This window comes from Orbicella faveolata, unplaced genomic scaffold (genome assembly GCF_042242905.1).
Source record: "Orbicella faveolata isolate gen_17 unplaced genomic scaffold, um_ofav_v1 contig_46, whole genome shotgun sequence".
Lineage (NCBI taxonomy): Eukaryota > Metazoa > Cnidaria > Anthozoa > Scleractinia > Merulinidae > Orbicella > Orbicella faveolata.
This window is the reverse complement of record NW_028301576.1, coordinates 16602989-16616686: the sequence shown is the minus strand read 5'-3', so window position 1 is coordinate 16616686 and position 13698 is coordinate 16602989. Positions and strand designations below refer to the sequence as shown.

Below are 13698 nucleotides of genomic sequence, written 5' to 3'. Positions count from 1 at the left end.
GTGAGGATCTCGATCAATAAACTTGACCTCATTCCAGATAGGATAGTGGCCGGTCTCGTGGGTGTGTTCAGAAACGGCGGAGGTCTGGGTACGGGCGAGTCGTATATCCCTGTCGTGTTCTTTGATCCTCTCCTGCATAGATCTCCCTGTTTCCCCGATGTAGACTCTGCCGCACTCACAGGGAATCCTGTAGACAACACCATCTTGTTTAGCCGGGTTGACGGTGTCCTTTGGTCGCACTAAGTGTGACCGAAGTGTCGTGTCGGACTTAAAGACGGTGCGAATGCCTTGTTGTTCTAGGCAGCGGCAGAGAGACTCCGAAACTCCTTGGACATAAGGTAAAACGGCGGTGGATTTAAATTCAGCGACAGGCTCTCTTCTTGGGGTTGTTCGTGCCTTTGTGATCTTCTGTACAAAAGAGGAGGGATATCCGTTAGAAACAAGTACAGATGACAGATGTTTCTTCTCTCCAGCGATTACTGATGGTTTGGTGACGAGACGTTTAGCCCGGTCGTACAGACACTTCACAATACCGCGCTTTACTGACTGAGGGTGGTGTGAATCATACGCTAGGTACTGATCAGTATGTGTTGGTTTCCTGTAGACACTGGTGGTAAGGCGGCCATTAGGTTCTCTGTAAACTGACGTGTCGAGAAAGGCGATCTTGTTGTCGTTCTCGATCTCCATGGTGAAACGGATTGATGGTTGTTGACTGTTCAGGTGTTGCAGGAAGACGTCAACTCTATCCCGATCCAGGATGGTGAAAGTATCATCTACGTAGCGTTTCCAGATCTTAGGCTTGTAAGGTGCGGACTCTATTGCTTGTTCTTCAAATATCTCCATGTAGAGATTAGCAATAACCGCGGATACAGGGCTCCCCATGGCTGTGCCGTCTCGTTGTTCGTAAATCGATCCGTTGTACTGGAAGTACGTAGATCTTAATACGAAATTCAAGAGGTCCGCGATTTGAACTGGTGTAAGTGTCGTGCGGTCAGCCAGGCCTGCGTCGTTCTCCATTTTTTGTAGCGCGGCTTGTACGGCGCCCTCGATCGGTACGTTGGTAAACAGTGATCTACGTCGAAAGACACCATGATCTCGTGGTCCTGGATCTCTTCACTGGCGATGGTGGAGGCGAAGTCAGTTGAGTTCTTCACTGTGAAGTTCGAGTTACCTGCAAGAGGAGATAATACGTTAGCCAAGAAAGCAGACAGGTCGTACGCAAAGGTGTTGACACACGACACAATTGGCCTAAGCGGTGTGTCGGCCTTGTGGATCTTCGGCAAACCATAGATCCTAGGTGGTTGTTTGTGTCGGGGTCTGATCTTATTATAAACCGCCTCTGATATGTGTCCACTCCGTTTTAGGGTTAGCAGCTTCTCAGATAGCTTCCGGGTCAAGATTTAGTAAGTTAATCCTATCTCTTGCACTTTTCTTTAACTTCTCTTTTGGAAAGGAAACCCTTTGCTTTCTATTTCAGTGTTTTTTCTTCCCACATCACTGCGCCCTCAAACATCCACCAAGAACCGATGCGAGGTTCAATTCCACCTGTTACCATCCTACCCCGCGCATTCCCCGGGGTAGGATTAGATATATTTTTTATTACTTAGTGGCTTATTCCCCGTCCCCAGGCACGAAAACCGGCGGAGACAATTTCCCGCCCCCGGGACTCAGATCTACTTTAACTATGTCTGTATGTACAATAAGGGTGGCAATATTGGTTTCTGTGTAATAGCAAAAACATACGTTTTGTCAAGAACGCATCGCTTTTCTAGAGTTAACTGAACGAAGGATACTAAGTTGAGTAAACTATATACCATTTACTGAAAAAAGAACTGATTTATATTCCACGCAACATTGACATCCAAAAAAGTTAAGATAATACTTAGTCATATATAATGTTTCAAAGTAAAAAGCTATTACAAAAAATCTTACTTTCTTAAAAGGTTAAGGTTAAATATGATCAGAGGACTAACAAAATTTTACTCAATATACAGGTACTCGATCTGTAATAGAGTATAACTCTTTTGATTTCATATTTGTATTAAATAAACTTACCTTCAAATATGGGCTTTAATTTAGAAAGATTATTTTGTTCCAACCAAGCCAAAACAAGCTATCGGCTTTCCTACAGAAAAATCTCTCTGCGTCCGGCAAGCGGTGCGTCGCCATTGCGTTTGATAAACCACGTGCAAAAAGCAACTTCTTGATTTGCTCCGCCCCCTACCCTCGGGACAAGACCACCTTAAACAATTCCCCACCCCAGGGCACCTGTCCCAGGGGTTTCCCGAGGGAGATGGTAACAGGTAGAATTGAACCACGCACAAGTATCAGAGCCCGTGGCGTAACAGAGATGACAATTTTTTAAAGCCTTTTTCAGACTTCTTTTCCGATTCGTCAACATTTGGTCGCCAGAAAAGTCTTTAACGAACGTGTCTGAAATAAATCGATTTATACTAAGAAAATTCTGATATATACGAGAGTCAATTACTGAGGCCTGTGACATAACAGAGTGCAAATTCGTAAAAGTCTTAACCGACTCGTCAACTTTCTTCCAAAAAATGAAGAACAGCGTATGGGAAATTCGCCAACGGCACAACATCCAGGTTGTGAGGGGCATTTTGATCTAATTCGGCTCGCTTCTATTCTCGTTTGCAGACGTTTTAAAGGGATCAGCACCATCCTAATCCCCCGCCCCTACTATTTAAAGTGTGGGACTGGCGCTGAAAAGGTCTGAGAAGGAGACTGGCTTTCTTGAATGCATCTAGAACTTTAGACAAGTTCAGGACAGTTCCTTTAAGTGTCAAATCAGGTTTTTGACCTTTTCCATTTTCTAAACGAAATAACAAAAATATAGCTTATCAATTTTTGATCTTCTTAAATTGACTCCGTTTGGGAAAGCAAGTTGATCTACTACATTCACACACTTCAAGAACACAGGCTGCTTCATGAACGGGAAGTGGAACTGAAGACCCTCTCATCCACCCTCCCCTGTAACACAAAATCCTCGTCCTCGGTCTCATCAGCTGCCTCATTTAGATTATCTCAGTCACCTAATTTAAAAGTTATTGAAAAGGCTGATAAATAAATTCCAACTTAGTTTATTGCGTTCAGGCAATACAAAGATAGTGGCTTCCATCTTGTTAGACAATTCCCAATCCACTCCGATTATAGTACGCTTCACCCGTGTGGTTTGATGACCAAAGACATCCTCCTCGCAGTGCAAAACGTTCTGTAAGCATCTTCTGTCGCGGATATCTATATTACGCCGGGTTTTGCTTTTTTTATTCTGGCCTTTCGTGAACTAACTTTGATCTGAATCCCTTCCGACTAAACAGGGGCAAAAACCTTTTGAGACAAACAAACAGCCGTATTAACTCTACATCCTTTTCCTATTGGACTGGTTGTTAGAAAATAACTTGTAGTTATAGCAGCTTAAAGTAAACACTAATTAGGGGAAGGGGATTGATAAACTATAACTCAATATAACTATGTGGCGCACCGAGAGAAGTCTGGACTTAATAAAATGTCTTCAAAAGTTCGTGAGGGATGCGAAGATCTAGCTGACTTTTATGATAATATTAATGTAATCAATGTGGCTCCGCCATACCTCTAAATGTCAATAATTAATATTTGAATTTGAAGCACTTTTTAAGGAAATTTAAATTAAGGATTCTTTACGTTGTAGAAAGCGTTTCAACCGAAAAGCTGATAGGCTTTTTCTTTTTCAATGTTGAAGGAAGAGTATTTTTCTCTGGAAATTACCTAATCTAAAAAACTAAAACAGGGCGAACGAGTACAGATTTTGTTGAGCCCACAAAGCTTTGGTCAGCAACTAATGGCTAGTGCGTGTGGATAGAGACGATGGTGTTTAACATTGTTTTGTGATTTATGACAGGAGCTTGATGGGAGCCCCAAACCTGAACATGAATGGCCATCTGAGGACTCCTGGACATCTGAGGGCTACTGGAAATCAGAAGACGAGCTGGATACTGGGACATCAATTGAATCAGAAGACGAGCTGGAGACTGGGACATCAATTGAATCAGAAGACGAGCTGGAGACTGGGACATCAAGTGAATCAGAAGACGAGCTGGAGACTGGGACATCAAGTGAATCAGAAGACGAGCTGGAGACTGGAACATCAATTGAATCAGAAGACGAGCTGGGGACTGGGACATCAAGTGAATCAGAAGAAGAGCAGGGGCCTGGTGATTAGAATCAGATTTTTTCGGTTGCTATAACAATAGGCTAACATAAGCTGGACAAGAAACTGAAGAAGAGGACCAGCAAGAGACTGGAACGGAGCAAATGGTCATGTGATCATCGAAAGGAGCAGAGCATCAGGAACTGTAAGAACTCCTGGGACTGAGTAATGTAATCTTACACAGGAAAACCACGATGACGCGAAACAATGTAAGCACAGGGAGATTTCACATCAAAACAGAGATAAAAATGGTTATCTTACAGGCATTGCTTATTTTACATGCATGTCCTGCTTTTGCGATGTGTGCTGGACTCTTGTCGGAACTATGAGTAAGTTTAGAATTCTCGGGAAACAATTGGGTTATCAAGACATCAGACCCAAAGTTAGTTTCCAGACGTGGGTATTTCGGTGAGCCCACGATCCTCTGTACATGCTGACTGAGTCTTTCCCAAATCGCGTAGATTTTCTGCTCTAGACCCCGCCGCGGATGACCGCGTTTTCAAAGTTTAAAAATGTTCACCTGAGAAACAAGATAATCATTGTGGTTAAAATTACCTTGTTTTAGCTCTAATTCAATGTGAGAGTCCTCTGTGTGTGACAGTTGTTTAATCATTACATTAGTTTCTTCCAAAACCTTCAATTCAAGATCTTTAGACTGTTTTCTGTCAGTTGCATTCGGGCTTGCAGGCTGTTTATTTGATGTTATGTTGCTTACGGCCCGGTTCAAGCGTCGTGCTATCATCATGGGGAACTCCAATGATGAATTACGTTCAACTTTGCATGACTGTGGATTCTAACCCCGTGACCTCGCAAATACCGGTCGTGCGCTCTAACCACTGAGTAACGGACAGACTCTTGGTGAGCTAGGCCATTTCACTAAAAGATGGCGACTCTAAGTACATTTATCCATACTTCTTGGCAGTTGGAAACTTTGAAAGCGCACAGAAAAGGTCTGAAAACTCAGCCAAACCTACACACAATGTTGTTAGTATACGGACGAATGTCGCAAAATATGTCTGTGGTTGGATTTTCTGACTGTGTTTAGTTCTCAGCGTATCGTGGCAAAATGTAGAGCCGCCATCTTTTTACTGCAGTGAACTGAATTCAATATGACGATAGCGCGGTGTTTTAACCAAGCCTAACATTGTGCATTTGCTGACCTTAAAGCATCTTTTCACTTTGCACTTTGTCGTGAAAATGAAGGGCTGTACCTTGCTAAAGTGTGTGATTGAAAGCTAAGGAAATGGCAAAGAGAATATTTCATTTAATACATAATCTTCGACGTTTCAATGTCATCGTCGCTTATTTCTCAAGCCAATGTTTTACAAACAGGAGGAATGGTTAATAAATGCCTGTGTGAATTAACGATGAACCGAGGATAAATAACTCGCAAAAAAATTGGGACGTTCAAATTTCGGACGTTTAATTTCGGACACTTGCCTGAAACATAGCTAACGTAAATTTATGCCTACAAAACACGTTTTAGACTGAAACAACATCTGCGAAAATGATATTTTTACTGCACCCTGAAGGTTTTACAGATACATCGACGGGAAAATAAGAAAAATTATATCTAAGTCGATTAGTATCTGAAGCAGTGTCTCAATTAGAGTTCTCTCCATAAAGGAAACTAGCTGCTTTGAAATTAAAATCATCCGAAATTTTTTGCGCGTAATGTAGGTGAAAACTGTAATAATGAAAGGTCCGGTGAAAAAAAGAAAGTGATGGTCACTTTGCGATTCAATAACACAGTAGCAACATTAAACAAAATGTTTTCAAAAGATGTAGAGGTTATTATATTGGATCGTTGCTAATTTGTAACTACGTTTTGCACAGGTAATTAGACCGTTATCTTCTAAAGTTGTAAGTATTAGACTTGATTATGGCGCGCCTTTCCGGTCAATATTCAAACAACCTTAATATACAATACATCCATTACATTTCTGTGCCATGTTTTTTATTTCCTTTCTGTACATTTTTTATTTTGCTTCTTTATTTTTCATTTTGCTTCTATATTTTTTATATCTCTTCCTATTAATTTATATATACGTGTTTAGCTCATCTATTTTTTATTTTGTTCTCTTTATTTTATATGCGTTCTATATTTTTTTATATTTATTCCATGTTTTTTTTCGTTCCGAGTGGGATTTTTATTTTCTTTCTAATTAGTATGCAACACACGTGATCACATGACCGTGATGCACTTTTTTGCCAGTTTCAAAAGCAAAATGGCGGATGGAACTTTAAGAGATGGCAACGAGAGAGGCCTTTACAACTTCGTAGAGTCTCTTCGTACCCTGTTGATTGGTATTCAGAATTTGAACACACAAGATGTCTCCGTTGATTACTTTGAACAAGCTAACTTGCGCCTGGAAGATGCAATTTTAACTTTACAGTTGCTATTAAACAGTGTATGGCAAAGTGAGGACTCTGTCCTTCAAGATTTCAAGACAATAGTAGAAGCTGTTTTGACAAAAGTGCGCTTGGTTTTTCGTGTAATGACAAAGTATGAGGAAAGAAATTCCGTTGAAGCCACGGTGTCAAATTCATTCGCTTGTCCTACCACTAAACTTACAGGTGCAGGAAGACCAGTCATCGTCATCGAAAGAGAGCAGATCGAATTCTTACGCGAACTGCATTTCTCCTGGGTAAAAATCGCTAGTTTGTTAGGTATCAGTGAAAGTACCTTGCGTCGAAGAAGACGGGAATTAAATTTGAATGATGACAGCGAAAACTGGACTGCATTGTCAGGTGCGTGGTAATTTACAGACTGAGGTTATCTGTACTAGTCAGTGTCTTTGGATAAGGCTGTCTGCGAAGAAAGGGAGTTCAACATCGAAAATAAGATGTAGTCTCGGGTAAAATAAATCTTAGAAGCCATACCCTTGGGCAAAGTATTGTAGGTTTCCCAAAATCCCGTCTCACTCAATGATGTACGATAAAACTTTCAAACTTTGTAATTAAAGCATAACTTCTTTTCAGATTCTCAGCTTGAAGACGCTGTTAAAGAAATTAGAAGCATTACTCCAAACATTGGACAGCGAAGATTGCTTGGAGCTCTCCGAGCAAAGGGATTTCGAATCCAGCGATGGAGAGTTCGCAACTGTCTTCGTACACAAGACCCGCTTGGGACAGCACTTCGCTGGAGCACGCCGGTTTACCGTCGGAAGTACTCTGTACCAACGCCAAACGCTTTGTGGCACATAGACGGGAACCACAAACTTACCAGGTACAGGTTTGTTGTGCATTGCTGTGTTGATGGGTATTCAAGGGTTATTGTGTATGCCACCCTAACTGATAACAACCGAGCAGATACAGTGTTGGAGCTCTTCATCAAGGGAGTACAAGAGTTTGGCTTGCCCTCAAGAGTAAGAAGCGATCATGGACTGGAAAATGTTGGAGTGGCACAGTACATGTTGGAAAATAGAGGGCTGGACAGAGGAAGTATCATAACAGGAAGCTCTGTCCACAACTGCCGTGTTGAGCGCGCTCATAGAGATGTTTACGTTGGTGTCCTTTGTCACTTTGCCAATATCTTTAGTGGAATGGAAGACATGGGTCTTCTTGACCCGTTAAACGAAGTACATTTATTTTCATTGCACTTTGTCTACGTACCAAGGATAAATAGGGCATTGCAACACTTTACTGGTCAATGGAACAATCACCCTGTCTCCGGTGAACATCAATTATCTCCCCTACAAATTTTCGCCTCTGGGATTTTGGAGAACATGCACTCTGGATACTCTGGAGTTGAGAGTATTCTACATCCAAATGAAATTCCATTGTATGGGTTTGATCCAGATGGACCTTTCCCGTTAGACGACGACGACTACCAGGTCTCAATACCAGCAGTTAATGTTCAGCTCACACCACAACAACTGCATATTTTGGAAGTCTCCTGTAACCCTTTGAACGACGATGGTGAACATGGTAGAACTCAATATCTGAGATGCATAGACATCCTTAGGAATCATTTCAACATATAAGAAACTTTGCTTATATAAGGCCGTTTTGGTGGTAACTATGTTTCAAAACAGGTGTTCCCAGCATCCACCTAACCTGAAATCCGTTGTTTAGAGAATGAAAACGGGGCCATCTAGAGAATTAAGATCAATTAACGCCTATCAAACTGGCACCACTAATTGTAAAACGCGGAATATTAATTGCGTAAAGTCATGTTTTCTTTTATGAGGATTGACTGGCTGGGTAGCATAATTCACTCTAAGAGCGAGACATGGAACAAGAGAAAATTCTGGTAGAAAGTTATCAAGAGAGTTCTTTCCTCTTGCTTCCCATTTACGGTAAATAGTAGACCACCAACTTCAATGACAGATTGAAAACGTAAACAATGTGAAATTTATTATTTTGCCTTCAAATTTTATCGATCAGAATGGAACACAATGAATACAACTTAACCCTTACAACAGTCAGGAAAAAAGTACATTAAAATCTCAACAATGTAAAGCTGCATTCGCTTGAAAATGTCAACTTTCAACAGATAACAAGCTTGATACTACAATAAGCAATTAGCTAACTAGTATGATTCACAGGAAACGGTGCATAAATAATTTGTGAATTGCTGTTACATGTTCTAAAACTGTAAATACCCATCAAAGGCAGAAGACACAATTTATATATGAAAAATGAAATAATCAGTCTGTTCTAAATCAGCTTGCCACCATAATGGCCTTCTTTTCGTCACAAGGCATATTACACAATATCCATTTCCCAATAATCTGATGCAAGTATTGCACTGAACTCCTCTCTAAGTTCAGGAAATGATTGATAAGTCGAGGATAGCTCCAACACAGTATTACAAGTGTGGGCAATTGGTCGGCGACCCAAACCAGATAAGTTGGTGAAATTTACTTGGATTGCGTCAAAGAGCATTAACTCAGACCCACTGATAAACCTTACAAACTTTGATAATTTCTGAGGTGTGTCAAGTCCCTTAATATACCGTTTGAGAAACTTAAGGCTATCCCTTTCCCCATCACTCTGAGGGTTTGCCTCTAGGCAACTAAGGATTTTGCTCGTGGATGGTATTAACAATTCATACCTTTTGGAAAGTGCTGCAAAATCAGGAAAACTAGGAAGAAGAGTACAAACTATATCCTTCCAGCAGTCTGCAATATACTGTGGCTTCTGCAGCAGCTCCTTGTGGGCTATTTCTTCAATAACTTGAATGACATTCTCAGAATTTACCATAATTCGACAGTCATAGTTACAAAGTACTTCTAAAAGCTGGGACATTTCATCTTCATTGTCCCACTTCATATCACCAGCAAGGCACTTGTCAATCAAACATTTTTCATCTACCGAGATGTAATTTCTAAAGGATTGAGTCAGCATAGCACTAGTTACAGCAGATTCCCCCCAAAAAAGACAGGCAAGGAATGTTTGAGACAGAAGGACTGGTAGGTATTGACAGGTTAAATATCCTTTCACCAAAATTCTGCCAACAGCAACCCATTCATCCCTTTGATAGTCATGTCTTACAAATGGTACACGCTCATTTTCTCCAACAAAAAGGGAATCATATGTTTCTTTCCAAAAAAGAGAGAAAACATCTCTAAGCAACCCAACACCTCTGCCCATTTCTTCAACTCCCCTAGCATCAATAACAATTATCTCTATGTCTTGACTCATAATTAATGGATCTCGGAATAAGTCAATCAAATCCTTCTTAATATTTAACCTGTGCACTTGGATGATACGTTTTGGTAGCAGGTGAGGTACCGGTACTGATACAGGTACATGCTCAGATGATGCATGAACAATGTCAGAGTTACTGCCTAAAACAGGTGCAGTTACTAGTACAGGTAGCTCAGATGATGCCAAAACAATATCAGAGTTACTGCCTGTCCCTACATCATTTAACTCTGTATTTTGATGTGATGTTTCTGCTTCAGTTGGAAATGGTACACAATAAGGTTGTGCAGCCTCCTGGCAGGAGTGGGGCACCACAGCTGCATCTGGCTTCCCATCGCTCTCCCCAGATGAAAGCAACACAGGGATTCTTTGTGCTCCACTAACACTAAAAGAAATATTAACTTGTCACAAACCATAAAAACAAAGTGAACTAAGTGGCAATGATGTAACATACTATGTGTTCATCTTTACACAAATATCCACAGTCACATGGAGTTGCAATAATTACCAAATCAATTTATGTCCTGCCTAGGATTGAATAAATATCTGAGCAAACAAATAAATAAACAATAAAATAAATAATTAAATAAATAAATGAATAAATACACAAATCTGTTTGGAGACAAACCGGATAATATTTCCAACAAAAAGCCATTTTCATGCCTCGTAGCACAAGCTTGGATGCCAATCTATCATAAACAAGGTTATTCCACTGCATTGGGAAGCTACCACATAAATATCCTTACAGTGAGGAAAAAAAAAAAACTGAAAGAAATCTATACAGGTTCTATCTTGTTCAATGCAAAAATTCACAAGAAAAAGTTCACCTTGGAGTGCTATCTAATACTGAATTCTCTAGCTCCTCTTCAGTTTCACCCTCATCTTCAGATTCAAAAGGCACCAATGATCTAACATAAACAGCTCCTTGACCAGCCATCCTGGTCACTCTTTCTGCATCTAGAGTTATGCCATCTGTCAACTTAGGAGTTATTAGCTTTCCATAGCATGGCTAGGTTAAGAAAACCACATATTACTTGCAGGCTTCTTGAAAAAGTGAAGGGTAAATTTAATGAAAGAGTAATTAAGTTAAGCTTATGCTAATGTTGTGAGAAATTATACAATTTATTGAGGGGGTGGGAGCGGGGCAGTACCAGAGCAAGTCTGGATAACCCAACAACTTCTGCCCAAAATTGCGAGTCTATTACTCGAGTCACTGCAGGTATCCTCTTGTGTGGGCAATTTGTTGGCAAAATAGTATGAATACGTATTCATAAATAGTGCAACTACAACAAGTGCACAAACTGAACAGCAATGATATTATTATTGCATTAAACTTAGAACAATGTTTAAGCTTATAATAAAAGTAGAAAGTTACCCACCTTGACATATTCAAATAGCAAAAGCTTTGGAAATCGATTCAATATAGCAGCTTTGAGGGAATTTGCATCCCAGCTCTTGTCAAAGGGAAACTCGTGGTAGACAAGTTCTCTCTCTTCTAACTGAAGTCGGGTCGTATGTGTAGGCACTTTGTTGATCTTGGGACTGGGAATAAGGATCAGATCCTTGTAAACAAGTGTCTTGGATGGGCGGCCTTTGGTCGACTTAATGGTCTGCTTTGACCTTGCTGGTCTTCTACTAGTGCTTTTCCTACTAGCTCGGTTCGAGCCAACTGTCGGAAAGAGAGTGGCAAGCCGAGCTTGAATAGAACTGCTCGATGTTGGCGACGTCGAGGATTGAATGGCACGTTCGTTCGACTGAAGTTCCTCGTTGTTCACCTGACGATCTCCGTTGTTTGGCTGACTGACAGAGACTGCCGTTGAATTCATCCGAGGTATAACATTTCTCGTAAAACCAGGTCTCAAATTACTTAAAATCTCTAAGGCATCCGCGGCCGCACGACAAGCAGTAGACAGCTCTTCCTCCATGTGACCGACAGCTAAAATGGCGGAATGAAAAAGTGCATCGCGGTCATGTGATCACATGTTGCATACTAATTAGAAAGAAAATAAAAATCCCACTTGGAACGAAAAAAAACATGGAATAAATATAAAAAAAATATAGAACGCATATAAAATAAAGAGAACAAAATAAAAAAATAGATGAGCTAAACACATATATAAATTAATAGGAAGAGATATAAAAAATATAGAAGCAAAATGAAAAATAAAGAAGCAAAATAAAAAATATACAGAAACGAAATAAAAAATATGGCACAGAAATGTAATGGATGTATTGTATATTAAGGTTGTTTGAATATTGACTGGAAAGGCGCGCCATACTTGATGGTAAAGAGTACATTGAGACTTTGTCAAAGATTATGTCGTCTGTCGCCAAGGTAGAATTGTCATTGTGAATTTAAGAAATTGAACACGAGTGGATGTTTGAGAAAACGCAAATGCTGTGGAAACACGAGGCGTGGACGAGTGTTGGCACAGCTCTTTCGAGTTCCGTCATGAATGTTTCATTAGTCAGTGAAAACTAGGAAAGGAAGCTTGTACTTTCTTTCATGAAATGAACTTTAGTAGTTTTTCAAAGAATATTAGTGAAAGTGTTAAGTTGACTTGCTTATATCATAAATTATTTTCGTTTAGATTTTGTCGGAGTAACTGCAGTGAAATACCGGTTAAGCTATTGCAGTCAAGGATGCTGTTCCTACTAATTCTAGTGGTAACGTCACTGAAAACAACATCGTGAACGTCAGTTTAAAGATGTCTGTCTCGTCGAACCATTCTTGACCATAGATTAAAGTTTCTAATTCATAGTTATTTGTAGATTTGACTTTCTTAATTGCATGCCTGTGCGGCCATTTATAAATATGTTAGAAACATATTTTTGTGTATTTACAAATTCAACAATAAGGAAAAGAGAAAATGAATGTACAGTTGTTTTATAGCTCTTTGGCAAGGTTACCTTTCAAAAATTAGCTAGCCGTATGAATATTTTGCAAAAGAGGTATGTAGACACCTTTGCAAAATAATTTACTTTCAATCAAACGCAATAAAGAGTTTTGTCTAACCCGCGGAAGAGTTTATCTTGTGTTTGTTGTCCACAATGAAGGGGCGTCTGGGACGAGCGCACGGCAAAATAAGAATGAAAAGTATTGGGACGGGTGAAGCCGTGTGTCTCGAAAAGATGATGGATGTAGGAGCGAATCTTCGCTTTGTTGCTGCTAATGTTGAATATTGCATTACCACTTTGGGGTGGAAAAAAATCTAAAGACCATACGTATGTGAAGATTATGATGGAGGCTAAATAGAGCCTCTATGGTTATACACTCTTTTTTGTTACAATACATTTTATAAGAATAATGAGATTGAAATTTGCGAAATTTTAAGAATATTTTAAGAATAAACTCGAGACTGAGATTTTGAAAAGAACATCATTTCTTGTGTTGAAAATTAATAAATACAATTCAATTACAGATATATTTTACCTAAACCGTATAAAATTCTCTCCTTCCCGAAACAGCAAAACCAGCCAAACAACAACAAAACCAGCACCAGCTGTGTGGGTGTCTCGAAAACTCAGACCCTTGAAAAAATTTCAGACCCCATAACTTTTAAAACATGTAAACATATACGAACGCAATTCAGTTTCCTGTTGCGACTCGACAGATCTACCTGTTTACACTTTTCGTTACAAAAAATTATGATCAGAATGAAAAATAGAAGTCGCAAGACAGATATTTCATCGCTTCAAGGGAGCTGAGCTCTATTACCAGCCGCTGTGATCGGGAAAGGAGCCCGCGCTCTTCCCCCGAGGAACGTAGACCAGACACGAGAGAGCGGCGCAAATCGAGCCTACCTTGCACCTCGTTGGCAAAAAGATCGAGACAGGAAGTA

The 13698-nt window shown here is 40.0% G+C and overlaps 4 protein-coding genes across 5 annotated transcripts in view; 2 read left to right on the top strand and 2 right to left on the bottom strand.

The window, feature by feature from the left end:
* Window positions 1-5985, top strand: part of LOC149098655 (uncharacterized) — a 179104-nt gene extending 173119 nt beyond the window's left edge. For both annotated transcript variants that reach the window (XM_089278310.1, XM_089278313.1), the window contains one exon: window positions 3896-5985. In XM_089278310.1, coding sequence (XP_089134436.1) covers window positions 3896-4216 — 321 coding nt within the window. In that variant the 3' untranslated portion in view covers window positions 4217-5985. The remainder of the gene's footprint in view (window positions 1-3895) is intronic.
* A 1185-nt stretch (window positions 5986-7170) lies between these two features.
* LOC110050550 (uncharacterized) lies at window positions 7171-12880 on the top strand. The gene has a single exon (XM_089278327.1). It carries the CDS (start codon window positions 7618-7620, stop codon window positions 8188-8190), a length of 573 nt encoding a protein of 190 aa, XP_089134453.1. The 5' UTR covers window positions 7171-7617; the 3' UTR covers window positions 8191-12880.
* On the bottom strand, window positions 8538-9853 carry LOC110050570 (uncharacterized). Its single transcript, XM_089278324.1, has one exon. The coding sequence runs from the start codon at window positions 9851-9853 to the stop codon at window positions 8915-8917; it is 939 nt and encodes a 312-aa protein (XP_089134450.1). The 3' UTR covers window positions 8538-8914.
* On the bottom strand, window positions 10639-11808 carry LOC110050553 (uncharacterized). Its single transcript, XM_020756479.2, has 2 exons — window positions 11236-11808; window positions 10639-10865 (listed from the first exon to the last, which is right to left on the bottom strand). Exons 1-2 carry the CDS (start codon window positions 11779-11781, stop codon window positions 10680-10682), a joined length of 732 nt encoding a protein of 243 aa, XP_020612138.2. The 5' UTR covers window positions 11782-11808; the 3' UTR covers window positions 10639-10679.
* Window positions 12881-13698: the final 818 nt, after the last annotated feature.